The sequence below is a fragment of the Phialemonium atrogriseum genome (assembly GCF_030411735.1).
Source record: "Phialemonium atrogriseum strain 8032-3 unplaced genomic scaffold QBC33scaffold_5, whole genome shotgun sequence".
NCBI classification, from domain to species: domain Eukaryota; kingdom Fungi; phylum Ascomycota; class Sordariomycetes; order Cephalothecales; family Cephalothecaceae; genus Phialemonium; species Phialemonium atrogriseum.
The window spans coordinates 246,835-273,265 of NW_026848142.1; the positions used below are offsets into that span (position 1 = coordinate 246,835).

Genomic DNA, 26,431 nt, shown 5'->3' on the forward strand with positions numbered 1-26,431 from the left:
CCTGAGGTCCGTGTCTCTCAGCCAACGCAGCCAGTCCGAGCTGGCCTCCGATTCGGCAGCCAAGGACCAGGGTCATGAAAAAGATGGCGGTGGTGGTGGTGTAGCCGCAGCGCTCGGCTTGGCCGCAGCTGCCTCAACAGCTCTCGCCATCGCCGGCTCCAGAGCTTCCCAAAACACCACTCCTGTCGCCAACGAAGGCCGTGTCCGCGCCAAGGACATGACCGACGTCTACGTGAGTCTCCCAATTCCACTAAAACTCTCTCTCCATCACGTGTTTCAATTACTAACTTGTTTCGCCTTACAGGATGGCATCGGCGAGGGCCGCATTGGCTCCCCGCGCTCACCGACTCGACCTCACAGCATGCGCCGACGCCAGAGCATGCAGGTGCTCGAGCTCGAATCCAAGGTAGACCAGCTGTTAGCAGAGAACCGCATGCTCAGCGATGCACGCAATCAATTCGAACAATCATCGAGCCATCGCGCAGTCAGCCTCGTCGCAGAACGCGATGCCGAAATCGACTCCCTCAAACAATCTCTTACCTACCTGCAACAAGAAGTCGACCGCCTGACCGAAGTCAATGAAGGCCTCAGCAGCGCGAATGCCCAAATAGCCGTGACACACACTGAGCGCTACCGCCAGCTCGAGACGCAACACGCCGACGCAGCGCGAGACCTCGAACAACTGCGCGTCGCCCACCACCACCACAGCAGGACGCTGGAAGACAAGGATGCCGAGATCGCAGACCTGCGCGCCCAGCTCGAAGCCACCAAGGAGCAGATCCGGGAGATGCAGCAGCAGATCCTGTCCGCCAATCCTGCCGGCGACTGCGAGTTCCTCAACATCCAGGACGTCGATCACTTCGACCACAGGTGCCAGCAGCTGTGCTCCCACGTGCAGCAGTGGGTGCTCCGGTTCAGCAAGTTCAGCGACATGCGCGCGTGCCGCCTCACGTCGGAGATCAACGACGAGAAGATCATCGACCGGCTCGACAACGCGGTGCTGGACGGCTCCGACGTCGACAAGTACCTCCGCGACCGGGTGCGGAGGCGCGACATCTTCATGAGCATGACGACGACCATGATCTGGGAGTTCGTCTTCACGCGGTACCTCTTCGGCATGGACCGCGAGCAGCGCCAGAAGCTCAAGTCGCTCGAGAAGGTGCTCCTCGAGGTGGGGCCGCCGCAGGCGGTGCGGCAGTGGCGCGCCATCACGCTCACGCTCCTGGCGCGCCGGCCGGCGTTCAGGCAGCAGCGCGACCAGGACACCGAGGCGGTCGTGCAGGCCGTCTTCCAGACGCTGTCGGTCATCCTGCCGCCGCCGAGCAATATGGAGGACCAGATCCAGAACCAGCTCCGGCGCGTCATGCGCGAGGCCGTCGACCTGTCGATCGAGATGCGCACCCAGCGCGCAGAGTACATGATGCTCCCGCCACTGCAGCCCGAGTACGACGACGCGGGCGACCTGGTCGAGACGGTCGCGTTCAACGCGCAACTCATGAACGAACGGTCCGGCGGCGGCCCCGACGGCGACACCACCACCACCACCACTAACGAGGAGTGGGAGGCCGCCGGGTCGACGGTGCGCGTCGTCCTGTTCCCGCTGGTCGTCAGGAAGGGCGACGACGCCGGCGTAGGCGACGACGAGGTCGTCGTCTGCCCGGCCCAGGTCCTCGTCGCCAGGCCCGCCACCCCGGGGAAGAGGGCCGCGACGGTTCGCATGGTCACGCCTAGCAGCGACGCGGGGGGCGCGAGCCTCGGCGTCGGGGGGGGCGGGGCGAGTCCGAGCCCGGTTGGGTTGGGGAGACATGCGGGCTCGAGTAGTGTTAGTATGCAGGATGGGCCGTTCTTTTGAGTTCGGTTCGCGGAGGGAGGGGGGGAGATGGAATGGATGCCGTCAAAAGAATAATCGGGTGGAGGAAAGGAAGTTTTCTGGGTTGCATGGCATGATCAGGGAGTTTAGGGGATTGTGTTGATTTATAATGTCGACTTCTATTTGTTGAGATATGTTTCTTGTCCTGTTTCTCGTGCTTCCCTTCTTCTGGGTTGCTTCTCGGTTTTTTCTTCTCTTTTCTTCCTGAACCTGTTCCTCTACTCCTGTATACCTGGGCTCGGGTTCTGGCTAGACAGGTCATATAATTGGTAACGAACGAATAATGAATATCCTTGTCTATTACACCGTTTTTTTAGCATCTTCGATGTGTGTTAGTACGTGCCTTTGGTTCTTGAATCTCACTTTATCCAACCCGGAATGTATGCCCGTACCATGGTAGCTTGGGCAGAGGGCACTATTGTGTCTACCTCCGCTCTCGGCCTAGGCGTGGACTTCAGGAGCGTCCTGCGAGTAGCCATGTTCGGGCCTTTGGATGCTGTGGAATCATCACGGCCGGCAAAGTTTTATAGAAACAGAAACTGGAGTACGGCTTCGGCGTGGGCTACTGCCCATACAGATGAGATGACAAATATTATTTCAATCTAGCTATCTCTATTCGTATGGAGAAATCCACCCATGCAAGCCCATTTCTCGCCCGCTTTGCCCAAGAAACACCGTTTCTCAATATGCTTTATGCGTGCTCAGCCCCCACTGGGACGAGTCTGCCTCCCCCGAAAGTAATGCCGTGTGCGTGAAACAATGCATACATACATGACATCTTAAGCAGCCGCGAAGGTCGAGTTCAGGGTGCCGAACTTGATGTTGGAGTAGATGACCGAGGCGTCGGGGTGGGCGGCCTCGACGGTCTCCGGGTCGCCGGCCGCGGGGTCGCAGCGGCCGCGGAGGACGCCGGGCTCGGACGAGTCGGCCTCGGGGGGGAAGCTGCTGTCGAGCCAGTTCATGGACACGGCGTGGTCGTCCCACACGCTGAGGACGAGGACCATCTTCTGGAGCGCCTTGCCCATGGCCGCCATGCCGCCGAGGGTGCCGTAGTAGTTGTTGTCGCCAAAGGCGGCCTTCTGCTGCTCGCAGAAGCTGTCGTCGATGTAGTTGACGGGGTCGATGCTGTCGATCTGGACTGTTGAAGGGGGAGGCGGAGTTAGTTTTTAGAGCATGGGCACGTGCGCGGCACCCGCGCGGAGTTCGCCATGAAGACGGTGGGGGGGGGGACTGGACTTACCGGCCGAGTTGGGGATGACATTGCCATCCTGAACGTAGATGCGGTTGATCTGCTTGAGGTTGCCGGTATCAGTGCCGTCGTCGGTGATGAACTGAGTGACGATGGTGAACGGCTTCGTGGTGTCGACGGTCTTGCTCGTGCCGTAGAACTCCTGGTTGCCCATGCGGAAGCTGTTGATGTCGCAGCCGTCTGTTCGGGGCGTCAGTCTCAAGCAGATCAAACTAGGAGCAGACAAAACAGGGAAGGAGTAGAGGACGGTTCACATACCCTTGTCGCACATGCCCGAGTAACGGTCGTCGCCGTTACCACAGTCGGCACCCTCACACCGGACCTGGCCGGCTTGTTTGCAAACATGAGGAGTATAGGCCGTGGAATCAAGGTTCCCCTCAAAGATATCCATCTCTGAACAACAAGATCCATAAGAGCCGGAGCCGGAGTTCTGGTCGTTGTCAGAGCCGTTCCAGCCCTCGACATTGGCCTTTGAGGGGGGGCGCGTTGGTCAGCGAGGGGGGTCCAAGGCACACCGGGGTTGGGGAATGTCGCATACCTCTCCGTTGATGAACTTAATATCAACTGGGCACTGGCTGTCGCAGTAGCCGGTGCCGTATTTGGCACCAGCCTGGTTGGTCTCGTACTTGGACATGCCGCCATCCTCGTCCATATCGGAGAAGTAGACAGCGCCGTTGAGGCCGCAGGGCAGATTGCTGACGTCGACATCGAAGGTGAACTCCTTGTTCAACAGGTTGAACATCCTGTACTTGTCCTCGCTGGCCATGAGGTAGACACGGGAGCCGACGTTGGCGCCATTGTCGTTCTTGGTCACGAACTTCAGCTGCAGGGAACCCTCGGAAGGAGTGGAGATGCCGTATGTCGCCTCGTAATCGGCGCCATCGATGGCACAGTTGGTGGCGCACGTCTTGCCGTCAGGGCAAGTTGTCGCGTTCCACTCGTTGCCGTCGTAGCAGTTGGTGTACCCATCGACAACATGGGTCCAACGCCAGTTTGACTGTGGTCGGTGTCAGAAGGCTAGAACAGCCGAATCCAGGGGCTTGGGTGATGCTCACGTCCAGGACAACCGTGGTCTGCTCCGTGGTGCAACCACTGTCCGTGCAGACCTGAATGGGCAAGTCAGGGTGCTTCTCTTCGGTCACATCTCCGGCCTGCTGGCCGAGCACAAGGCTGGCGAAAGAGAGTGCGGCAACTGCTCGATACATTGTGAGATCTGGAGATGGGAACAGGTGCTTCCTAGAACAGAGGAGTGTTTGTTGAGAGGGATGCTGTGAGAGTGATCAGAACAGAGGCGCAACTCTGTGTCCCTCTTTATACTCGCATGCCTGCCCTCGGCGACGAAGGCTCTCTCCCACGAACTTCGCGCAATATGGCACGGAGCCCATTGGAATCCCCAATGGGTGACGATCGAAAAGGCGATCGCCCGAGATTACGGAACACTTGGCCGCACCGTCCGTATTCAGAGAAGCCGCCGTTCAGGGACTGCGCCCCTACCGCCATAGGCACGGCATGACAGGCTCGAGCAGTGGCGTGGTCACTTGCCAGAGTTTCTCTACCGCCTCTACGCCCAGGAAATGCGCCCATCCCGTGATGCGAGGCTCCGCGAGAGAAGCGCCGAGGACATGGTTGAAGGTAGCCTCACATGCTGATCCGTCCCCACAAATGTCAGATATAGAGTCCTGAGGGATTAAAACCATAAGATCTGCAATTACTAGCCCGCCCATTGGTAAAGCGAATCCGGGAAGCATTGCGGTTCGAATTGGTTTGCAATATAGGCAAATTGCTTCCCTCGGAGTGCTCCCGAGAGGGCCCAGAAAGACGTCTAAATGATGCACATTACCACCCAAAAGGACGGACTCCAGGGCCGAGGTCATCAACTACACCATGGGTTTGTCATCTCGTATGGACGCTTTGGGTAGCCCGAGGCTAAATTATTTCTTGAGAACGCGGTCCAGGACTCTGGTTCTCATCTCAAATGTCCAGCGCCGGTAGGTTCGAACGGGAGGCCTGCTGTATTCCCGGGAGTAAATCTATCATGCCCTGGATCTGAGCATTTACCTAGACTGGGAACAACAAAGTTGGCTAGATGTGTGCATGCGAGAGGCTCAATCCCAAAGGGTGTAGCCGGTGCCAGTATGGAATCAGCAGCAATAGCTGTAGCTTGCCGTCCTTGGCAATCTATCGCTGATGTGGGAAGAAAAAGCTTAAACCCTCCCTCGTAATATCGTACCTATCTATATGAAAGAACTCTGGCAAACTGGTGGTCAAAGCTGGAGGAAGTTGGTAATCGATGAATTTGGTCAGGGTAAGTTTCGTAAATTCGTATAAATCTTACTAGATTTTTAGTGGCACCTTTTTTCCACCAAGCAAGCAGTTTCATCTTAATTACGCAGATTCATACATTCCCAACCGCACATCCAAGAGCAAGGGGGCAAAAACACACATAATGGATCCCCCCCACATCACCGCCTGGGCCGCCAAGTCGCTCGCGGGCGAGCCCGTCTCCGTAGTCCGGGTCCGGAATCTCCAGGCGGTCATCTCGGCGGGCCACGACGCCTGGGGCCGGTCGGGCAAGGCGCAGCCCCTGCTGGTGTCGGCGGAGCTGTCATTTCGGCGGCCGTTCGCCCGGGCCTCGGCCGAGGACCGCGTCGCCGCTGACACGGTCCACTACGGCACCCTGAGCAAGGCCATCCTGCGGGGCCTCGAGCCCTTCGGCGGGCCTGCGCCGGAGAAGCCCCTGGCCAGTCTGAGGGCTGTCCTGGATGGCGTGTGGCACTGCTTGACGGGGCAGGATGTCCAGGGTGAGAGTCGGGGGAAGGGCGGAGAAGGAGAGGACGCGAAGGCCTTTCTGGACCTCTCGATGCTGCGGTTTATGTCCCTCACGCTCACGCTCCCGAAGGCGTCGCTGCTCGGCCAGGGTGTGAGTCTGACCGCCAGCTCAGTGTTCGGTTTGCAGGGAGCCGTCCCATTTGTGGAGGGATATGCGACAACTCTACGGCTGCATGGCCTCCGCGTGCCGACGCTGGTTGGAGTCAACTCGAACGAGAGGAATGCCAAGCAAGTCGTCGTGGCCGACATCGAGCTGGATAAAGTTTGCCCGTACGGCGACGTCTACACGGCCATTGAAGATTTGGCCGTCAAGGTGGGCTTTATTATCTCAGGCCAGGAAACATTCTCTAATCGGGCCTTTAGACGATGGAGGAGTCGTCTTTTGAGACGCTGGAAGCACTGGGTTCGCGGCTGGCCAGCAAGATACTGGGCAGCTTCCGACCTTTAACGCAGAACGATCATTTTGAGGCGCCGCTTGATTGGCAAGTCAGGATTAGCCTGGAGAAACCCACGGCAGTTCCTTTTGCAGATTGTCCGGCCGTTGAGATTGTGGTACGCGAAAACGACTGAGGCATCAATCAACTCTAGATTGAGGCCATTGGATTTTTGGAAGACATTCGGCCCGCTCTACTGCTGCTTGTATTGAACTCTAGTCTATTGTTTATGAGGATTCATGGATCTGTGACAGAGGCCTGCGACATTGGTCTAGCACGGCGGCGGTAGCGGCGGCACCGTCTGTCTACGTTGAGTATCTTAGATGGGGGTAAAGGGCGAGTTCGCAGTAGGTCAGCTTGCTGCTCTCGTGCTTTCTGACATTGGAATGTCCCCATTCGTAATCTCCTTTACGAACCCAGTGTCGGGGTTAGATTCAGGGTAGAAAAGCATTACATGGAAATGCTCGATGGCGCGGACGGATTGGAGAGACGCCCAATTCTTGAACCAGATTACCTGCTCCAAGTCAGCAATCACCACCTCGGGTGCATAAGTTAACGTCTGAACTAACCCGGTCCCGTGGCATCCTCGAACAGAATGTCTTCTGAACGTAGGCATCGATCTCGGCCCTCGCCGCTGCCGTCAAGTCTCCGGTCTCGGGGTTCTCCTTCAGCGCAAACTTGGTCCAGACGACCAGGTGGACGATCCTCTTATCGATGCCGTAGGGCCAGTCATTGCACAAGATCTTCAGGTCATCGTCGAACTCAAATGGCTTTCCCCTGGCCACAATCGGCACTTCCCATTGCAGCCTCTGCCTGAGTATGAAGTTCGGGATGCTTCCGTACTCCTGCTTGAGCTTCCAGATGTATGCCAGATAGCGGCGGAGCTCGGAGGGAACTCGCTGAAACAAGTCGAGCCGGTTTCCGGCCACCGTCCTTTGCACTTCAGGCCAAGTCTGAACGTGATATTGCTCATCGGGAGTGCTAATGATACCACGGTCCTTGTCCGTGATGGAGACGAGAAAATCCGGACATTCGTCCGTTCTCTCGGCCTCAGGGACGTTGACATGCCAGTAAGGCATCGATTCCGCCTTGCTACCCATCGCGCCCAAAGTTGCGAGGCTGGCTGGGCGACTGACAATTGTCTCTCCCCTCGCCACTGGAAGAATGGTATTTGCTCCGTTGAGGGGTTTCACGGAGTGTCCGATCCCTCCCGGCCCGACAGTCCGCACTACGAACAAAGGATGGGTCGCGGCAGGATGCAGTCAGGCAGTGTGTAGAATCTCGATAGGGACCGAGATAGGATAAACTACGGGAAATACTACATACAATACGAGAGAGGAATGGGATAATTAGGCAGGGGTTCGGATAGCTACTGCATAGTGCATAGATAGGCATAAGCGCCACCCAGAAGCGCCCAGCCTGATGGGTCATTTTCAGCTCAGATGCATCAGTTTCAGGGGTAATTCCTAACGGCTTGGTGGGTGAACCTCGCTGAGACTCAGAGAGAGTCGGCCAGCCACATTGACTAGTCTGCACAAATCCAGGCTGCAAGACGGTTGACAGGTAATATTAGGTAGGTAGGTAGTTGGGTATCCCTGCAACGCCCAGTTTGAAGGCCCTATTTCCTGTGGTTTAATCCGTGTGCCAACTCCATCGGCCACGATCCAGACCATTTGTCGTGATGCGAGATGAGTTATTTACAGCCCCCTCTATATTAGTGCCCAGACGAGAGAGCAAAAAAGTCCCTCTCCTTCCATTTTTATTAGCGCTCTACCCTTCAGCGTTGGGAAATAACGGGGAAAATCGAAAGGAAGCTGCAAGCCACAGGAATAACCAGTGTGGCGATAACTGAGTTTTCACTTCGGCAGAACAGCTGCTGCTGGTGTACCGCAGTACGGAAAAATAAGGGAGTCAATGTCGTTGGCAGGTTCCATATGAGCCAAGCTGTTCGTTACTTGTTGCACACTTCTTACGTTGTAGGCCTCTTGGCCGACAGTTTCCACAGGCAAGGCAGAGTGTTGAGATTCGCGATCAGGAAAGCGATGAATATTAGGTGGGGCCAAAAGGTAACGGCCAAGAGCTTACACCAAGGAATAGTAACTTGGTTAAGCTGCCCCCCCCCTGTTCTTGTGACGCCACGCTGCTCAAGCTGACGCTCCAATTGCTCCACTTGAGCAGTCTTGCCTTCCAGATTCCCTACCCCTGTTCCTCAAAGGTACCCTGGGGGGACTAGTAACTTGGGCAATTAACATGGAATTGCCATTCCAGAGCTCTCATCATAAACAACCGTCAAGCAATGATAAAAGCATTTCAGTTCTTCCACTTTCCTCTTCCATCCAACTTTCGTGACCTCGTCATCCTCGGCCCACTCCTCGCTTTTTGGCTCGTCTCACAGCAAGCTTGTGAGAAATCTCTGTTCCACAGTGTGTGAGTACTCAGGACTTGCTGATCCAAGTCGAAGTTCCGTTGCCCCTCATTGCCATAACCAGAACTAGAGCCCAAGGAATCCTGAGCTTCCAGACCCTTCACTCGAGAAGCCCTGCATTACGTCAATCCGGCTAATAGACCTCCCATAGTAAAAATACGATCAATATCTTCCCAGATCCCCTTCGAGCTCGAACTTCCCCACCTTTGTCATCATCGACAACGTGCTTTCCAACCTCCGTCATACCTGCAACCCCTAACTACCGTCTCCACGACTCGAAAAGCATATCGGAGCCCCGACTCTGAGATACAAGACGCTGGGACGACAGAAGAGACATCATGGCATCAGCAGTGAAGAGTGTCCTGCCGACACACCTGAAGCCGAACAACGGCGATTCCGACGAGGTCTTCGCGAAGAAACACCATGGCAAGACACGGTCTCACATGGTAAGTTATTAGGACCACCATCCACAATCACCTCTTGCCGCCCTCCCCATACATTCACCTCCGCCTCTAGCAGAACCCAGCCCTTGTGGGGTGTGTGAGCACGTATACATATGTATGCAACGAGCCAATTGGTCGCTTATTCCTGCCTCGGCTGGCGCCTGCTGTGTGTGTGCCGTGTAACAAAGGGTCTAGTGATCCGGAGCTGCTGGCTGTCACAGCCTCCCTTTGCACCCCCGCATACAGGAAGGTTGTAGCTGGTGCGCTGGCATGACATCGTCTTCTCTCCTCAGCTTGTGCTGCTTGTTCTGTTTGCTGCCTTCTGTCTTCCGTTCGGTAGATGTTGTCTTCCAGCATTTTCCTGAAGGCTAGAGGTTTCTCGGCCATCTTTAAATACGGCTGCGAGGATCAAATGCCTGTCTGTCTCCTAAATGGGCCTCTCACCCAAGGTCCCCTTTTCAACGCTCCCCTTGCAAGGAGCACCGAGTACGGAAAAAATGATGGCGTCGAGGACGAGTTCGCAAGTGCCATCATCGCAAACGGTTCTTTTGCCGTCTCGGTTCCTCATAGCACCTATCTGACTGACCTGCTACTTTCTAGGCTTTCGAGAACACCTCGACCAACATTGCTGCGGCCCAGATGCGCAATAACCTCACCAATCTCGCCGAGACAGTCAAGGATGCGGACCAGAAGAAGGCGAGTCGCGGATGAGCAAGATGGGTTTGGAGAGGGAACTAACGCTTAGTCGTCGCAGCTGTTCGAGACTGAGATGGACAATTTCTTCGCACTCTTTCGGCGATATCTGAATAATAAGGCCAAGGGAAACGAAGTGTATGTGCCCCGGAGGCGCTTGCGAGTAATCCGAGGACAACCTGGTTCTAACCGTGTGATGACAGGAATTGGGATCGCATTGCCCCCCCAGCTCAAGGCCAGGTAGTTGACTATGAGGACCTGGCAAACTCGGAATCTGTGGGCTTCCTCAACAAGCTCGCCGTGCTCAAGCTCAACGGTGGCTTGGGTACCTCTATGGGCTGTGTCGGTCCCAAGTCAGTTATCGAAGTCCGTGATGGCATGTCTTTCTTGGACCTCTCAGTCCGCCAGGTTGAGTTCCTCAACCGGACATACGGATCCAACGTTCCCATCGTCCTTATGAACTCATTCAACACGGACGATGATACCGCTGCCATCATCAAGAAGTACGAGGGCCATAACGTGGACATCCTCACCTTCAACCAATCCAGATACCCCAGAATATTCAAGGACTCGCTCCTCCCCGTTCCCAAGTCCTTCGACTCGGACCTGAAGGACTGGTACCCTCCCGGCCACGGCGACGTTTTCGAGTCTCTCTACAACTCGGGCACCCTCGACAAGCTGATTGAGCGCGGCATCGAGGTCGTGTTCCTCTCCAACGCCGACAATCTCGGCGCCGTGGTTGATCTGCGCATCCTCCAGCACATGGTCGAGACCGGCTCCGAGTACATCATGGAGCTCACCAACAAGACTAAGGCTGACGTCAAGGGCGGTACCATTATCGACTACGAGGGCAGCGTCCGACTGCTTGAAATCGCACAGGTTCCCAAGGAGCACGTCAACGAGTTCAAGTCTATCAAGAAGTTCAAGTACTTCAACACCAACAATATCTGGCTGAACCTCAAGGCTGTCAAGCGCGTGGTGGAGAACGACGAGCTTGAGATGGAGATCATCCCCAACGGCAAGACCATACCTGGCGACAAGAAGGGCGAGAGCGACATCTCCATCATCCAGCTCGAGACCGCCGTCGGTGCCGCCATCCGCCATTTCAAGAACGCACACGGCGTCAACGTGCCGCGCCGCCGTTTCTTGCCCGTCAAGACCTGCTCCGATTTGATGCTCGTCAAGTCGGACCTCTACACGCTCAAGCACGGCCAGCTGCAAATGAGCTCCAGCCGCTTCGGCGACGCCCCGCTCATCAAGCTGGGAACCGACTTCAAGAAGGTCTCCGACTTCCAGAAGCGGATCCCGAGCATCCCCAAGATCATCGAGTTGGACCACCTCACCATCACCGGTGCCGTCAACCTCGGCCGTGGTGTCACGCTCAAAGGGACCGTCATCATCGTCGCCACCGAAGGCCAAACCATCGATATCCCGCCAGGCTCCATCCTTGAGAACGTCGTCGTCCAGGGAAGCTTGCGTCTACTAGAGCACTAGACGACAACTCCCTATTTTCTTTTTTTTTGGTCTTGTTGCTGGGCATCAGGTCTCCCGGGCTGCGAACGCGTCCTTCTTTAAGGCGCCTGGCCTGCAGAGACGACGAAGACTCATGTCTGTTTATCCTTCTGTTTAAGTTTAATCTGATTGTAGGAGGTTAGCAGAGTGGATGAGGTCGGTTGCTAGGTGATGGGTATTGCCCGCTAGCTAGAAGCCTCATCATAGGTGCATTAATCAGGTGTGCGCGGCCATAGACATGCGCGGAATAGGAATTATTGAACATGGAGTTGATCTCGCTGGCGAACATGCCCTCCGATGATGAAGCTGCTATCCCCTGCCAGCTCATGGCTTGGTAGATCGTTGTCGCAAAGACGCGAAAGACGAACAAACACAGATACACACAAGACACACATCCCTACGAGGAAGGCGATGTATCGAATGCGGTTTGGGCTTGACTGCGAAGGTATTCAACCATGTGACCTCGTTGGAATTATTCATGTAGGTTGTGTTAGCTACCTAGACAGCAAAACCCTACAACGCCTCCCCGCCTGCTTTACCCCTTTATCTCAATCGAAATAGCCAAACTAGAGCGACCAGCCATGGTTGGTCCCCGTAGAAAGAAAAAAAAAAGCCCTGTCAGCTCAGGACGCCAGTCCAACGCCCCTCCCATGATCCCCAAACACATGACACAAACAACCCGGGGCCACCTCCATTTCACTTCCCCCTCTTCTTCATATTCTCCGTGCAGACCGGACAGAACCACTTGCCGTTGGGCTCGCTCTTGAGACCCACGCAGCTCCAGTGGAACCACTCGTAGGGGCAGGCGTCGTTGTCGCAGGCAACCATGTCGCCGAAGCTGACGTTCTGGCAGATGCAGTACTTCTTATCGTCGCCCGCCTCATCGTCGTCGACGTCCATGGCATCCTCGTCGTCGCCCGCCCCAGGTCCCCCTACCCTCACGCCCTTAGCGCTGCCCTCCCGATCCCGCTGGCTACTTCCCTGCGCCTGGCTGCCCGCCCGGCCGCCGCCGCCGCCGCCGCCTGGACCTTCCCTCTCGCGGCTACCTTCCTTGTTGTTGTTGTTGTTGTTGTTGTTGTTGTTGTTGTTGGCGCCCTTGTCCGGCCCGCTGGGGCCCGGCCGCGCCGCAGGGGTGCCCCTCCCGCCCGTCGGCACGTCCGAGTCGTCGTCGCTGATGCTCTCGGCGCCCGAGAGCTCGCTCTCGGCCGTCGACGACGGGCTGTTCTTGGAGCCCACCCGCTTCACGCGGGACAGGCCCGATTTGTTGGCGCCCGCGGCGCCGCCGCCCGCCGCTGGTGTCCCTTTCTTGCGGCCGGCCGTGCTCGAGGGGGTGCCGGACTTGCGGCCGACGCCGGCGCCGGTTCCCTTGGTCGTGGCTCTCGGCCCGGCGCTGCCCGCCCGCTGGACCCCGGCCGCGGTGTGCGACTTCGGGGTCCCCGGTCCCAGAGAGGAGTGCCGCGCCAGTCCGCTGGACAGCGCCGGGGCGTTGCCGAGGCCGACGCTGGAGCGGGGGCCCCTCTTAGGGGCACCGCTCCCTGGGCCGGCCGAACTCTCCCTTGCCTGGCGGTTCAGGATTATACTCGCGGCGGGCGTCGCGGGCGCGGATGCCGAGCCCTGCTGGTGAGATATTGTACTTCTAATCTGAGGGTTGGAGGCTCGGATTGAGGATTGGGAGGCGTTGTTGAGGATAGGGTTGAGGGCGGTCGTGCCCGAGGCCAAACTGGCGGACGGGTTTACGGACCGTATCGACGGGGCGGAATGGTTGGCGGCGCTCGGCCGGAGGAGAGAGGGGATCTCGTCGGGATCGGTAAAGCCGGGCTCATTCCGGTCGTAGAGAGCCTTGATCTGGATGTCGAGGTTGCGGATGTGCTTGTCCACTATGAGTTGCAGCCTCTGTGTCAGCGCGATCTTGTCGTTCGCGAGCTGGTCGGCGCGGGAGAAGTTCTCGCGAATGGTCTGGCGGTAGCCTTCCTCGCGCGGGTTAGGCTCGTGGCTGCCGTTCGCCTTGATCCACTTTTGTATGCGCGCGTCCCTCTCCTCAATCAACTTGATGCACTCATTGTACTGACGGTCCTTGTCAGCGATCTCCTCTTGGACGAAGCGGATCTCCTCGGGCAGGTTCTGCACCCGGTTGATCCACTCGTCAAGAACCAGCGCCGGGTCGAGGACCTCGGGTGGCGGCATCCTCCTGACGAAGTCGATGGATAGATCGTCTCTAGGCATGGTTGTTAACAAAGACGTGCCGAGCCGCGAATGGCATGTATCGCGATAGGCAGACAGAAACACCCCTAGTATTGGCGGGTACTATTTCCGGTGTCTAAAATATATTGGTCCCTAAACCGCCGGGCCTTAACCGACGCCTGCCTCCTGCTAAACGCAGAACGATTTGAAAAAAAAAAAAAAAAAAAAAAAAAAAAAAAGGTGTAGCACAGGAGGGGCCGGCTTGATAATGAACGCGAAAACGATGTGAATATGATGATGTGCCTCGGGATTCGGACAAAGTGTCTGATAGCTGGGGACACTGATAAATTCGAGTGGCTCACCTCACGGATTTGATGCCGCCGAAGAGAGAATCCAACAAGAGCAATCACCAGGAACTTGCAGGCGCAGAGGTAGGATCAATGCTCTTAGTCCGGCAAAACCCGAGACTTCCTCGAGTTCAACGGGGGGGCTTGTGGGGAGGGGAACGAGATGATGGCATCTCGCCGACTTGGTGTTGAAAAGTGGGAGGAAAAGTTCAGCCTCCCATTAAACTCACCAATTAGACCTATTTGGCCCTTGCCTGCCATCAAGCCGCTAGACTGCATCTAGTATCGTCCCTCGGCCCAGCCCTGTCTCGAAGTGGCACACCCAAAAGCAACTAAGCTATAAGAAGCTTAGTCTCGTGCCTCCATGCTCAGCAGATCCGTGCAGGGTTCTCATTGCCACAGCAGTTGGTGATTGCTCATTCGTCCAAAGTCAATCCCGAATTACTTGGTGTGCATCTTCAACTTTCTGCCTTTCCCTCTCATCTGAACGGAATCCGAGTCGCGTTATGTGAAGGCTCCTTCGTCTTCTTCCTGCAGATTACCCGACACTAGTCTCGGTCCTTCCAGGCTCTCCAACTGGGGGTCTCCATACCATACGATGTCCATGGACTCGTTCAGATACAAGCCACCAAAGCCGAACTACCTCCCGCACAATGTGGATGTCGATGAGCCCATCGTGGAGGACTTCTATAAGCCTCTGGGAAGCGTTACCGACCTTGAAAATGCCACTTACTTTAACAAGATCAAGCGCGCGGCCCAGACCTACAACATCACCAGGCCCAAGGGCTACAATGTCTCGTTTCACACCAACCCCGAGATGGAGAAGCATCACTTCGGCCAGACACACCCTATGAAGCCCTGGCGCCTGACGTTGACCAAGAGCCTTGTCACGTCGTACGGAATGTCCTTCGCTATGGACAACTACGTCGCCAGGGCTGCGACGTATGAGGAGTTAAATATGTTCCACTCCAATGATTACCTCGACTATTTGGGGACTGCTCCAGCCGAAGATACACCGCGAGATGTCGACACCGACAAGGAGGTTAAGTACAACCTGGGAGGTAGCGATTGCCCGCTGTTTTATGGCCTTTATGATTACTGCTCGATGTCTGCCGGCGGCTCCCTTGACGCGGCCCGGAAGATCTGCGCGAAGCAATCCGACATCGCCGTCTCATGGGGTGGAGGTCTGCATCACGCCAAGAGATCCGAGGCGTCAGGATTCTGCTATATCAACGATATCGTTCTCGCCATCCTGCAGCTCCTACGGTGCTTTCCACGGGTCCTCTACATCGACATCGATGTCCACCACGGTGATGGTGTCGAGGAGGCCTTCTTCTCTACCGACCGAGTCATGACCGTCTCCTTCCACAAGTACCAGCCCGAAGTTTTCTTCCCCGGGACCGGCGGGCTTGAAGACAACGGGCCCAAGAGCGAGCACAACCCCGGCGCCCACCACGCCATCAATGTGCCGCTAAACGACGGTATCACCGACGAGCAGTACGAGTGGCTGTTCCAGAGCATCATCGGGCAGGTGAACGAGCGGTTCCGGCCGAGCGCCATCGCACTGCAATGCGGCGCCGACTCGCTGGCGGGCGACCGTCTTGGTCGGTTCAACCTGCAGGTCCAAGGCCACGCGGCGTGCGTGAATTTCTGCAAGAAGCTCGGCATCCCCATGATTATCTTCGGCGGCGGCGGCTACACGCCGCGCAACGTGGCCCGGGCCTGGGCCTTCGAGACGGCCATCGCCATCGACTGCCAGGACAAGATCGACCCCGTCATCCCGATGCACACGCCCTGGCGCGACCACTTCCACCACGAAACGCTGTTTCCGACGCTGGAGCAGATCCTGGGCGAGCCGAGAGCGAATAAGAACACCCAGAAGCGCCTGCAGGACATGGTCCAGCACGTCACCGAGCAGCTGCGCTTTGTCAACTTTGCACCGAGTGTCCAGTACAAGACCATCCCGCCAGATCTTGGCGGGATCAGGGACGATGTCGAGGCCAGGTTGAAAGAGGAAAGCGAGGAGAAGAACGACAGGCTGAGGAGGACGAGAGAGGAAGGCGTCGGGATTGCGATGGAGTTATAGGCACCACTCACTCAGGTCCATGCTGCAGAACCTAAGGGAAGGGAGGGATGAGGTCTGGAAGGGATATGTTCCGTGTCAGGGCGTCTATCGGGGTCATCAGGTCTGATACCAATTGCCAGTTAGTGAGGGTATTGCGCGATGGCCGGCTCTTGGAGTTTGGTTGGGCTGTTGGGACTCATGGCAATCCTTGTGTTGCATTTTCCTTTAATTTCTTTGGCATTACGTCATTACGTCTTAACAAATACGCGCCGGTTGGTGGTGATGGATTGGATGGAGATATCGTGCGAAGAAGAGGTACCTAGCCTTGCTAGCTAAAAATGGGACATGACGTTTAAGTTGTGCTCTCACATATAAGGTACATACATGCATATCTAATGTAGGGCCACACTATGACTTCCATGCCTGTGGTCGTGTGGATTGCATTGCAGACTACATCGATTACGTCTCCTCTTTTTCTCTTTCTCTCGATGCTGTTGGTGCCATCAACCTCGACTGAGGCAGCTGACGGGTAGTCCCATTTCCTTCCGTCCCAAGGAGGTGTGGCGGGCCCGCTCAGGTGGTGGTTGCACCAAATCTCTCTCCTGTCAATTCTCTGCCCCCTTCTTTCCCATTTCATTCGCCGAATCATGATAAATGTCGCCCCCTATCCATCCCATTGATTCGAAGCCTAGGTACCTACTCATGATCCAGTCTGCACTATTAACATTACGCTACCTACCTAGGTGGTAGTAGATGCCGGACGGGTGGCCTCACTGCTGCGGCCTCCTGCGGCCCTCTTCGGCAGCCATTTCTGTGGGTCGCATAGAACTTTTAGTGAGGTACCTATCGTCCAGCTTTTGGGCCTACGTCTACGTGTAAGGTGATCCGACTCTTGGTCCAAAAATAACCTAACCACCCATACCAACTGTCAAAGCTCAAGCTTGCCCCACGATCCAAGCATCCAGGCAGCCAGGATGTGCGGTCGAGGGCCAAGGGGTGGGGCTGATTTTACTGAGGTGTTCCTTGCTCCATCAAATGGTGGAAACGCGAAAGTGGTTGATTTCCTTTTCCCCTATCGAAGACCCTGCGCATTCGTCGGCGCGTGGCTCTTTGCAGAACCTGTTCGGTCCATTGGGCGCTTGGAGAGCACAGCCTGGCCGCTTTCGTGCCATCTGCTGCTCCCAGACCCCTAAGCGCCCAGAGATCGAGGCCAATCACAGCCGCTTCCTGCACGCCGCTATGCACGTCTGGGCGGGAAAGCAAGGCCCCATGTGGCGCCTGCTAAGGTTCCTTTTCTGCTGCTCGTGCCAGACGGGGCACTTCTCTCGTCTTTGGAGCTGCAAGGCCAGCCTCGCTTGGGCGCATATCTCGCTGCTGCTCTCGACCTGACTTCCTTCCCTACCTCGAATGGTATACTTTCCATCGTCTCCCAGTGTTTCATCTTGCGGTACCGCCTTCGATCTTTGACTGTCCAACTGCCTTTCTCTCTTCCCCTAGTATCTTTCCCCCTCATCCTGTGGGCTGAAATCGAGATCGAGTTCCCCGCGGCCCGTTGTGCGACCCCAGGCAAATATCCTTTGGGACCTCCGAAACCCCATCGCAAGTGACAAGTACCTCTTCAGATAGTCATCGCCAACGAGAGGCTCCTATAAATAACTTATCTGCTGTGCGTCATCCCGCGTGCGTCTGCTGACGGGCTGTCGATCGGGTGCCCTTCCCTCGGACAAGATGGCGACAAGGTCTCGAGACGTCCCGGACGAGGAGCTCTTCATGAGCAGGCCCGTCGAAGATTGCGACAGTCCAACTGTCGAGCCCCTGAGGATATTCAAGCCTCAAAGTCCAAAACTTGCCGACCGTTTCAAGTACCCCGCCCCGCCGACCTTCTCGTCGCCCGCGTCCTCTTCCAAGCCTACTACATTCCCACTTCCGCCCGGAGCATCAAGCTCTGCGGCCCCGCTGCCGTACCCAGACGACGAGGACCACCGGATAACCCAGCCATCCAAGTCGAGCAGACCTCCATACGCGGACGACGGCCGCAAGTCTTCCGGTTCCGGCCGGACTTACACCCCGCCCGCTATTCCTGGAGGGTCGCAGCCGCAAAGCTATAATGATACCTCTCCTCGACTGAGCATGAGTCCCATCGAGAAGAAGGGCACTGGCCTGGCAGAGAGACGTGGCACGGCGCCAATGCCCCTGCAAAGCCCCACGAGCCCCACCGACGATAAGGATGAGCTGTTCGCGAAGCCGTTGGCGCAACCCAAGCCCGCAGTTTCCGCAGCGAAGATCTCGACGGCATATCAGAACAAGCCTTACTACCCACCACCCGGTGGTACATCATCAGGCTCCAGTAGTCTCCTGCTGCCGGGCGAGAGCGCAGCCGGCGTAAACCGGTTCTCCTCCACTGCATCCACCTCGACAACACGTGCTAGCCGTGGATCACCTCCTCCCCCAGAGACTCCCATTGAACCCGGTAGCTTGCCAGGGGAAGGCATCGAGGCACGGTATGCGGCCGCCGGCATCTCGGGCACAGCGACGCTGAACAGCTTCCAGGCTCAGAGTGCCGCTGCTCAGTCTCGCCTGGCGCAGTACGGTGGCCAACCTCGGCCAGCCCAGCCCGCCCGGCCTTGGACCCCTACCGAGACCCCGGACCAGCAGCCTCATGGCCCGCCCACTGTCTACCAAGGATCGGAACCCGTCAGCAGCCTACCGCTCCAGCAGCCAACCTTGAACCTCGCACCGCCCAACTCCAGCTCGGGCACCACCGCTCCTCCCGGGTCAAGCCTCCAGGTGAGCGTCCTGGAGCAGGACTTCCAGCGGATGCAAGCATCTACTCCTCCGCCTGCCTATACCAGTGTCAACCCCAGTGCCAATTCTCACCCGTATCCCAACGAAAAGCAACGACCGGCCCAGGCCAGTTCAAGCTCCGCTCCGGCCCCGCAAGCTACCCCTGCTACGGCCGCCGCAGCATCTGCGTCCAACACGGCGACCGCTACATCTGCTGCATCTGCCACGTCTGCTGCGGCAGCAGCAGCAACAAAGACTGATCCTGCGGCAGCCGGCCTTGCGTCCCCTGCGCTGCAGCACCCTGGGCACCCGGCGTTTGCAAACGACCCCAGACCAGAGTCTCTTCAGAACGGCCAGGCTGGGCTTTATCACACTCCATCCGCCGCCCAGGCAGCCGCCGGGCTAGCATCGCCCCCTCCGCTCCCCGAGGGCTGGATCGCCCATCTCGATCAGAATTCTGGGCAGTATTACTACATCCATCTCGCCAGCCAAGCTACTCAGTGGGAGTTCCCCAAGGGACCAAACCCGATCCACCACGAGACGGCACCTCTCTCGCCGACCGCGTCCACGTACGGCAACCCTCTCGGGTCGCCTTTCCTGGGCGGGAAAGCTTCACTCGCCTCCCCCGGTCTCTACCCCCCGCAAACACCTGGCTATGCGGAGAGTATAATGAGCGTGGCCGCATCGGCAACCCCCACCGCTGCTGGCTTCTCCGGGCCTCCACCGAGTGCGGGTGTGGACATGTACAAGGTAACTCCCACGAACGGCGTCTACTTCGGTCCGTACCTTCGGTATGCCAACATGGACCTGGAGAGAGGCGTATGGACAGGGAGCATCTTGATCATTACAGATGCCCCGCAGCCCCCTACAATTCACATCCACCTGAGTGTAGATCTCTCGCCCAACCCGAGGCAGCTTGTCCCGCGCTCCATCTTCACCCACCAGCGTTGGGGCTTCTACAAGTATGATCTGGAGCTCCAGATGGGCGAGGGCGGCACGGAACGATGGACGTATGCCGTCACCTCTCACCTGGGCTGCACGCGGTACGAATTCGTGGTCGCCGGCCGACATGAGACTGGCTGGCGCATGATTGCCCATTCCGGAAACGATTTTGCCCCTTCCACCAGCCAGGGCGACAGGGCGAAGCTCGGCGGGGTGGGTTATATGTGGAAGGACGTGCTGCAGAAGAACGTTGAGTGCGGAGGCTTCCACGTCCAGCTCGGCCTCGGAGACCAGATCTATGGCGATCGCCTGTGGAAGGAGGTGCCGATTCTCAAGCAGTGGCTCTCCATGCCCGGGCGGGAGAACCGGAAGAACGTCCAGTGGACGGCGAGGCACGAAGAAGACGTTTCTCACGCCTACTTCCACTACTACACAAGCCATTTCGACCAGCCGTTCCTGAGAGAGGCTTTTGCCCAGATCCCCCACATCTTGCAGATTGATGACCATGACATGTAAGTTCCGATCTCCTGAGATCCTTCTGGCAAGGGGTTTGAAGGGAGAAAAAATACTAACAATACCTGCTAGCTTCGATGGGTTTGGATCTTATCCTGATTACATGCAGTCTTCGGCGGTGTTCAGGAACATAGGACGGGTTGCCATCGAGATGTACCTCCTCTTCCAGCACCATACGACGGTGGAGATACTGCGCAACGTCAGTTCGGACCAGGACCTCTTCACCATCACCGGCGCGGGCTGGCACTTTGTCAAGTACCTCGGCCCCGCCGTCGTCGTCGTGGGGCCCGACTGCCGGTCCGAGAGGACGCAGAACCGGGTCATGGCCGGTCCGACCTACCAGGGCATCTTCCCCAAGGTGGCCCTGCTGCCGCCCAGCGTCCAACACTGCATCTGGATGCTCTCGGTGCCCGCCGTCTACCCCCGACTGGAGGCGGTGGAGACCCTGGCCAACACGTTCGCAACGGGCAAGAAGGCGGTCAACACGACTTACAACCTGCTCGGCAAGGTGACGAGTTCGGTGGCCGGTGTGGTTGGAGGCAAGGAGGTTGTCGCCCAGGGATTCAGCCACGTCAAGAAGGCCGTTGGCAAGTCGGGGCTCATGGGCAACGTCCTTAACCAGTTTGGCGATTTCGACATCGCCGAGGAGTTGAAGGATCTTTGGACTCACGAATCCAAGGACTTGGAGCGGACATATCTGATCCGGACCCTCCAGGGCATTGCCCACCAGAAGGGAATCCGGATGACGTTCCTTTCGGGCGGTAAGTCCTCCCATCACTCCCCTCCCCCCCATCTCTCAACTGGAACCGCTTACTCACAGGTACCGCTTCAGACGTCAACTGCTCGGGCGCCGGCCTTGTCCACGACCCGTCGCACCCGAGCGACCACAAGACCATGTACCAAATCATCACGAGCCCGATCGTGGCCCAGCCGGCGAGCAACTACATGCTCAAGATGCTGCACAACAACAAGCTCCTGTACGTGCCGCAGAACGGCAGCAAGTCGACGCACGAGGTGTCCGACACCAAGGAGGACATGATGGAGATCTTCCACACCGACGCCTCGGGCACCCCCCGCGATCTCAAGAAGCTCATGGGCCGCCGCAACTACGTCGCCATCGTCGCCTACGACCCGGAGGCCATCGCCGGCGGCGCCGGCGCCGGCGGCACCCAGTACGCCGGGAGCGTCTCGAGCGGCAGCAGCGGCCTCAACAAGCTCAGCCTCGCCGTCGACTTTGTCGTTCAGGGGGACGGCGCCTTCACTGCGCCGACAAAGTACGGGCCCGTCATCGTGCCGCACCTCGAGTTTGGGCATTAGATTAGGCCTGCCTCCCTCGGAACCGATCTGTATGTATGTATGTGGCCTTGCTTTATCGCGGGTCAAGAGGGACCGGAGGGGAAGGGGGGGGGAGAGGGGAAAGGGGATGGGCGGGGCGACTTGATCTGGCTTCCGTGATGACCCGGTATGTATGTGACGACATGTTGTTTATCTACTTTAGCAGCTCGCGCGGGTTGGGAGTTGGCTTCATACAGACAGAGCAATCGGTTTATCTGTATATCTTGTCCGGTTTCCCCCCCCCTTCTTCAAATGTGGCACGCGGCTGTTGCGTAGCGATTTCCAGAGGTCATATTTAGCGTTTAGAGAATGAAAAGAAGGGAGAAATGGCCCCGGTCTACTTTCTATTCCCTCATCCCCAGATGCATCTGAGGTTCCCATCTTTTCTCTTTTCTCTTCTTTTTGGTTCCTGCCCTTTCTATTTTATTCTGGGCAGCTGTTGTTGACCCGAACATGCCCAGCGTATACCCGTCTGCCCCCTGCCTAGCTCCATCCGACTACAGATTGAAGAGTTCCTTCATCTTCACGGCGGTTTCTTCGGGGTTAGCCACGGAGTGGCCAATTGTGCGCGGGTCGACGTAGATCTCGTAGTCGTTGCCGCCCTCAAAGGTCTTGTCGCCGAAGAAGTGGATCTCGGTGTACTGGATGCCGCCGGGCCTCTTGGCGTCGTTCTCGAGGTGCTGGAGGCAGTACGTCTTGTCCCAGCCGGTGGGGAAGATGTCGAAGGAGATCTGGCCGCCGATGGAGAACCTATCATGCCGGTATCAGCCACTATCGCAACAAAGCCGGATCCCAGTTTCGCCTGGGGCCAAGGAGAGGAGAGGAAAAGGGAGCAGATTCACAAGACTCACGTCAAGCCCAAATGGCCGAATCGCTCCCTGAGCTTCTCCACAAACGCCTTTCGCACGCCGTGTATCTTGTCATAGGCCTCATACTCGTTCCTCTCCTGGTTGCTGGCGTTACGGCCGATGGGGGACACGTTGATCATGCCATTGCGGAACTCGATAAAGGTGCCCCGCTTGATGGGGATGTCGAGGTCGGCGATGTAGTGCAGGATGAAGGAGGCGAGCTCCTTGTACTGCTCCTCGCCGATCCACTTGATGAAGCTGTTGGCCGCGAGCGGGGCGCCGTTCTTGAATGCCGTCAGGCCGTTCTCCGAGAAGCAGAAGTCGAAGAGCGTCGTCACCGCCACATCGGGCGTGCCCAGCTGCTCCTGCTGCTTGCGCAGGTCGCTGCCCCCTACGAAGCCGATGGCGCACTTTTGGCGCAGCCGGGCGAGGAGGTTGAGCATCTCGGGTGAGACGGACTGTGGGGGACCGTCGTTAGCTAAGTTGGTCGGTCTTGAATTCTTTGGCCGGTCCCCCGACCCCCTTTGCACACGGTACGGGGGTTTAAACGGACAGCATTATAGATAGGGGAGAGCGGCCGGCCGAGATCACTAGAAATCCCAGTGACAACGAGCTACCCCATTTTGGTGTATCCTAAATGGTTTTATTGATAATTGAACTTCTACGTACCAGCCTGGCCGGTGTGAGTGTGCCATCTACATCGAAGAGGCAGATGGTATTCTTAAGTGGGCGGTCTGCGAGAGGGGGGTATGCGAGAGCCATGACGGATGTATTCAGAGAGCCTGGACCGCAATTGGAGAGAGCGAAGGAAGGGAAAGACCGGCAAGGTGGGAAAGAGGAGAAAGTAGGCGGCCAAAGACTTCACAACCAGGTTGCAAGTCGCTGCTGAGGAAGTTTCGGTGAAGGTTTGTTCAAGCTCTTGTGTTATCTACGGCCGCCCCCCGATAGGGACACCGCCTCTAAACCCATTTCCATATTCATGCAGCCAAATTCTACTCAACCAGCATGCACCACATTGCCCTGATTGGTTGGAGAGTGGAGGGGTTTCCATGGTGGGGCATGTGCGGGAACCGGAATAGGTAGGTACGCAGGTACACAACGTGCACGGGCAATTACAGGGGTCTTAACCAGGATTTGGAAGGCGATGTGCACAACTTCATGATCGAAGGTCCATGGAGGTTAAGAGCTTCACTATTGTTAATATGTCGGAGTCGACTGCTTGAAATTGCATCAAACGGTCCTCAAACTCCTAAGAATGCAGCGTTTTTCAACAAGGGGACATGATCCCGCAGCATTTCATGATCATTACTGACAAACTTGAGGAAGAGTGGCTCAAACTATCAGCTGGTACTCTCACTGCCCTCCTGAAAGTACGTGCCTTCGCCAATGGATATCTCCTTAGCTAAATCCCTCCCAATCCTCGGCCCAGACTAGACTCGCTCACATCTTGGACTAGTAGCGACGCGAGGATTCGTTGCGCTCTCCGGAGTTGCCACGCAACTCATCGTCATTGGTCTTGAACTCATTCCTGTTCGAGCCATATTCGTTGCTCTCGCCAGAATTGCCGCGGAATCCCCCAGCCTGGGTCGAGTGCTCGCTTCTCATGGGGCGAGTTTCGTCCCGTGCCCCAGAGTCTTGGCGGCCATAACCCGTGTTGCCCGAGGAGCTCTCCGTGCTGCGCGAGAAGCTCTCCGTGTTGCCCGAGAAGCTATCGGATCCGGGCTTGTTGCCGGAATAGTTCTCCGATGGCCGCTGTGTCTGTCCCATGGGTCTGCTCTCCTCGACATCCCGCCTCTCTCTACCCGATGATCTAGTCTCGTTATCCGAACGGCGGTCGTTGTCGGACCGGCGGTCGTTATCGGATCGGCGCTCGCTATCGAAAGCGTTGTCGCGGCCGGAGGTCTGGTTATCGCGACCGAAGCTCTGGTTATCGCGGCCGGAGGTCTGATTATCGCGACCGGAGCTCAGGGTATCGCGACCGGAGCTCAGGGTATCGCGACCGGAGTTCTCGTTGTCACGGCCGGAGCCTTGCTCATCGCCTGGCTTGCCGCTTTTGAAGAGGCCCTGGGCGACGGCCTTGCCGATGCTGGTTGCATCCTTGGGTCCGTCGGTGGTTGAGTAGGCCGAATGGGCCTGCTTGGCCACTTCGCCGATCTCCGAGTAGTCGAGCTTTTCACCCTTCTTTTCTTTCTCTTGAAAGTCGGAGAACACTTTCTTGGCTGACGAGCCAACGTCGGCCCACTTGGCGTCAGAGGACCCGGCACCGTCATCCTTTTTGGAGTCCTCGCCGCCGAATTGCTTGACGGCGTTCTGGGCCAAGGAACCGAAGCCGCCGAGATTCATTTTGACTGGATTTGGGGGTATGGGACAAGCTCGAAGAAGTAGGAGGAGTTGGGAGTAGGAGTAATGTCCTGGATGCTTTGCTTTATTCCGGAGGAGGTAGATGATGCAGCTTGGGACAGCTCTTCTTAAGTCTGGACATGTCTATCTGGGCGTGAGACTGGCTCTTCTTATACCCCTCATCCTCGGTCACAGTCACAAGCCAGCCGGTCCTTTTCTGGATGGCCTCCGCGGGTCCAGCTCATGGAGAGGGGCTGTGAAGTGCATCGCACCAACGGCACCAACGGCACCACTGATGACGAGGAAGGAGCTATCGTCTACTGCGTAGTGCTGCGTAGTACGCAAAAAGCAACGACCATCAGGGTCGAGGAGAGCCTGCCATTGGACAGGTTTCAAAACGACCTGGGGGCATCCTCACTGGCGCGCTGGCGGATGCAGTAGATTAGATCGCCAATCTGCAGCTAAATACGGAGAAGCCGGCCTGAACCCTGCGTCGACTCAGCTGTTCGGGGATCTTCTCAGCTGGGATTGGCACATTCTAATCTCGTCGCACCACGGCACGAAGGCGTTCGTCAGATGCCATTGCAAATCGGCTTCGGCGGTATTCGAGTGTGAAGTCTTGCATTGGGGCTAATACGCATTTGCGTACAAACTGTAGATACTACGTAATTTCACCAAGGCTCTACCCCTGGGCTTAGCTCTGCCTACGGGGGTTGTGGGGTTTTGTAGGAAGCTCGCTAGGTACCTACTACGTAGTAGGTAGAGATCGCTGCTCGATATCGTTTCCCCACTCCAGCCAGCCCCACCTTTGGGGACCCAACCCGACGGTGGAATCTGTTGAGCATCTTCCTTGGGTAAAGTTGAAGAGCTCTGGACGGATGGTGGTAAAAAAAATATAGCCTATAGGTAACCATGAGCTAGGGAGCACCTTTGGCCACTTAGCAAGACCAATTCTTATAACTACCTATCAAGGAGATGGATAGATGTTCCCGTCGCTGAGTCTGGCGGCACATAGTATAGCCGATCTTTGGCCGTTCCACCATTGTCGGGCAATGTGGGAGGCACATCACGGGGCACTTTCACCGCCCTGCTGATAGCGTACATAACGTCACTTCCATATAAGTCACCTAAGGTGAGTTTCTGGGTCCATGTGGCCATGAGGATCAAAAGCAAAAAGCAATTAAGAGTAAATACCTTTTAGCAGCTAATATTGCCCTTGCCTTACGGAAGTAGAAATCGCCTCGGCCTGGAGCTAAATCTGGCGGTTTCTGATGTACGATGGAGTGATAAGGTACCTAACCTTCCAACACTGAAACCATAACTGTAATGGAACCTTGGAATTCAACCACAGAGGCTGGAGGATCACTCTACTTAGTGCATAGTACCTAGGTACCTCACCTATTGAGTGACGCGCAGCCAATCTTCACGACGAACAAATGGAAGGTGTGGGTCACGCCCACCCCCCAACCGCCCACCGCCAACTCCCCCCACGAGTACGGAGTAGAGTTCGAGTTGGCACTGAACAAAGACCACAAAGCCTCAACAACCGCCGACTTGCATCCATCAAGAACAGGAACGGTCTGGCGGTCGAGTGTCGTGCTCCGACCTTTTCGCCTGTTTC

General features: G+C 57.0%; 10 protein-coding genes across 10 annotated transcripts; 5 read left to right on the forward strand and 5 right to left on the reverse strand.

The window, feature by feature from the left end:
* The first annotated feature begins 210 nt into the window (after nucleotides 1–210).
* Nucleotides 211–2,173, forward strand: QBC33DRAFT_529375 (uncharacterized protein). The gene has a single exon (XM_060427143.1). It carries the CDS (start codon nucleotides 218–220, stop codon nucleotides 1,850–1,852), a length of 1,635 nt encoding a protein of 544 aa, XP_060286071.1. The 5' UTR covers nucleotides 211–217; the 3' UTR covers nucleotides 1,853–2,173.
* A 110-nt stretch (nucleotides 2,174–2,283) lies between these two features.
* On the reverse strand, nucleotides 2,284–4,466 carry QBC33DRAFT_302654 (glycoside hydrolase). The gene is made up of 5 exons (XM_060423409.1): nucleotides 4,175–4,466; nucleotides 3,658–4,116; nucleotides 3,378–3,588; nucleotides 3,111–3,299; nucleotides 2,284–3,008 (listed from the first exon to the last, which is right to left on the reverse strand). The coding sequence occupies exons 1-5, from the start codon at nucleotides 4,322–4,324 to the stop codon at nucleotides 2,650–2,652; spliced, it is 1,368 nt and encodes a 455-aa protein (XP_060286072.1). The 5' UTR covers nucleotides 4,325–4,466; the 3' UTR covers nucleotides 2,284–2,649.
* Nucleotides 4,467–5,427: 961 nt separating this feature from the next.
* Nucleotides 5,428–6,902, forward strand: QBC33DRAFT_529379 (Dihydroneopterin aldolase-domain-containing protein). Its single transcript, XM_060427144.1, has 2 exons — nucleotides 5,428–6,261; nucleotides 6,312–6,902. The coding sequence occupies exons 1-2, from the start codon at nucleotides 5,566–5,568 to the stop codon at nucleotides 6,516–6,518; spliced, it is 903 nt and encodes a 300-aa protein (XP_060286073.1). The 5' UTR covers nucleotides 5,428–5,565; the 3' UTR covers nucleotides 6,519–6,902.
* On the reverse strand, nucleotides 6,568–7,695 carry QBC33DRAFT_529382 (uncharacterized protein). Its single transcript, XM_060427145.1, has 2 exons — nucleotides 6,952–7,695; nucleotides 6,568–6,896 (listed from the first exon to the last, which is right to left on the reverse strand). The coding sequence occupies exons 1-2, from the start codon at nucleotides 7,480–7,482 to the stop codon at nucleotides 6,735–6,737; spliced, it is 693 nt and encodes a 230-aa protein (XP_060286074.1). The 5' UTR covers nucleotides 7,483–7,695; the 3' UTR covers nucleotides 6,568–6,734.
* Nucleotides 7,696–8,766: 1,071 nt separating this feature from the next.
* On the forward strand, nucleotides 8,767–11,595 carry QBC33DRAFT_301735 (putative UTP--glucose-1-phosphate uridylyltransferase). The gene is made up of 5 exons (XM_060423408.1): nucleotides 8,767–8,809; nucleotides 8,959–9,253; nucleotides 9,851–9,946; nucleotides 9,996–10,081; nucleotides 10,147–11,595. The coding sequence occupies exons 2-5, from the start codon at nucleotides 9,146–9,148 to the stop codon at nucleotides 11,435–11,437; spliced, it is 1,581 nt and encodes a 526-aa protein (XP_060286075.1). The 5' UTR covers nucleotides 8,767–8,809; nucleotides 8,959–9,145; the 3' UTR covers nucleotides 11,438–11,595.
* A 489-nt stretch (nucleotides 11,596–12,084) lies between these two features.
* QBC33DRAFT_301264 (putative phd-finger domain-protein) lies at nucleotides 12,085–13,736 on the reverse strand. The gene has a single exon (XM_060423405.1). The coding sequence runs from the start codon at nucleotides 13,676–13,678 to the stop codon at nucleotides 12,152–12,154; it is 1,527 nt and encodes a 508-aa protein (XP_060286076.1). The 5' UTR covers nucleotides 13,679–13,736; the 3' UTR covers nucleotides 12,085–12,151.
* Nucleotides 13,737–14,275: 539 nt separating this feature from the next.
* QBC33DRAFT_302981 (histone deacetylase phd1) lies at nucleotides 14,276–16,234 on the forward strand. The gene has a single exon (XM_060423413.1). It carries the CDS (start codon nucleotides 14,582–14,584, stop codon nucleotides 16,067–16,069), a length of 1,488 nt encoding a protein of 495 aa, XP_060286077.1. The 5' UTR covers nucleotides 14,276–14,581; the 3' UTR covers nucleotides 16,070–16,234.
* A 1,373-nt stretch (nucleotides 16,235–17,607) lies between these two features.
* QBC33DRAFT_301678 (putative ww domain-protein) lies at nucleotides 17,608–21,689 on the forward strand. The gene is made up of 3 exons (XM_060423407.1): nucleotides 17,608–20,286; nucleotides 20,360–21,048; nucleotides 21,120–21,689. The coding sequence occupies exons 1-3, from the start codon at nucleotides 17,777–17,779 to the stop codon at nucleotides 21,602–21,604; spliced, it is 3,684 nt and encodes a 1,227-aa protein (XP_060286078.1). The 5' UTR covers nucleotides 17,608–17,776; the 3' UTR covers nucleotides 21,605–21,689.
* On the reverse strand, nucleotides 21,688–23,636 carry QBC33DRAFT_529406 (Phosphomannomutase). Its single transcript, XM_060427146.1, has 3 exons — nucleotides 23,140–23,636; nucleotides 22,474–22,928; nucleotides 21,688–22,372 (listed from the first exon to the last, which is right to left on the reverse strand). Exons 1-3 carry the CDS (start codon nucleotides 23,230–23,232, stop codon nucleotides 22,120–22,122), a joined length of 801 nt encoding a protein of 266 aa, XP_060286079.1. The 5' UTR covers nucleotides 23,233–23,636; the 3' UTR covers nucleotides 21,688–22,119.
* On the reverse strand, nucleotides 23,637–24,950 carry QBC33DRAFT_529410 (uncharacterized protein). Its single transcript, XM_060427147.1, has one exon. It carries the CDS (start codon nucleotides 24,811–24,813, stop codon nucleotides 23,923–23,925), a length of 891 nt encoding a protein of 296 aa, XP_060286080.1. The 5' UTR covers nucleotides 24,814–24,950; the 3' UTR covers nucleotides 23,637–23,922.
* Nucleotides 24,951–26,431: the final 1,481 nt, after the last annotated feature.